The following is a 1,059-nucleotide window of genomic DNA, read 5'->3' on the forward strand; positions in this document are numbered from 1 at the left end:
GTTTCTATTAATTGAATCACCGACAAAAACCAGTCTTTTTCCACTGATCAACTTTAGAAACTTCACAGGGCTAAACCTAAATTTCAATCAGAAACCAATTCTTCCATTTACTCAAACGCTAAAGCTCGATTAAAAACATGAGATAAAACACATAAGAAGTGGGGATTGTACCTTGGGATATTACAATTATTTGGCTGCCACCTCCACTTCATGTAGTCAGCATCGCTTCTCCCATTGGCTTCGCATCTAAAACCTTCATCTATATAGGGGCAGGCATTGCTTGAATAGAGGGGGTAGCTCTCATCATAGACCCATCTTCCATCTAAAACGTCACAAGGTTTAGCGCCCTCCTCAAAGAAATTACCAGAACTTCCATTACTAGTCAAACTGCTAAAGTTAGAGATCACTGCTTCAGAACTTGGAGTAGTTGAAAATATACCACCATTTGTAGAAAATGCACTTCTCCCAGGCGCATTCTTTTCCGCCCCAACTAAATCTAAACCCTCTTCTGATACAATAGCAGATCTACCGCTGGAGGTTTGTGATGGAAGCAGGAGAGTCGTCTGCTTTCGAGGCTTTTTGAAGGTCAGAACTGAGCGGCACTTGGGTTTGAGGGGAAGCTGAGAGACAGATGCTAAAAGCCCAGAAGGCCAGGAAAAGGGAGAAAGGAATGGTGAAGGAGAAGAAGAGGATCCTAGTGGTCTTAAAGGAGAAGCTCTTCTGCCTCTCCATAGCCACTAACCTCTTGAGGAGATGGTTGAAGGCCTCGAGATTGGGGGAGATCAGTAACCTAGAGTTGGGTGAAACTGAGGAATGCTGAAGTTTGCCGGCTTGAAATATTAATTTATATACGGAGAGAGAAAATGAGAACTACGAAGAACGAACTATAAGTGGACGGTTTCTCATCAACGATACAAGAAACCCGCAAATTGCAGGACATTTTAAAATAATAATTTATTTAAATATTAATAGTCATTATTGAGTTATAAGCCTGGAAGGGTAATGCCCCCTTCAACCAATTCCTTCGTGCTATTTTAATAGTTTCAAAATTTATTTTCT

At 41.0% G+C, this 1,059-nt stretch overlaps 1 protein-coding gene across 1 annotated transcript; it reads right to left on the reverse strand.

Moving 5' to 3' along the window:
- Positions 1–6: 6 nt before the first annotated feature.
- LOC114579210 (protein trichome birefringence-like 6) lies at positions 7–620 on the reverse strand (the record flags this gene model as incomplete). Its single annotated transcript, XM_028693209.1, has 2 exons — positions 7–76; positions 172–620. Coding segments are annotated over 2 exons (519 nt in total), but the record flags the coding sequence as incomplete, so codon positions are not given.
- Positions 621–1,059: the final 439 nt, after the last annotated feature.

Source organism: Dendrobium catenatum, unplaced genomic scaffold (genome assembly GCF_001605985.2).
Source record: "Dendrobium catenatum unplaced genomic scaffold, ASM160598v2 fragScaff_scaffold_231, whole genome shotgun sequence".
NCBI classification, from domain to species: Eukaryota; Viridiplantae; Streptophyta; class Magnoliopsida; order Asparagales; family Orchidaceae; genus Dendrobium; species Dendrobium catenatum.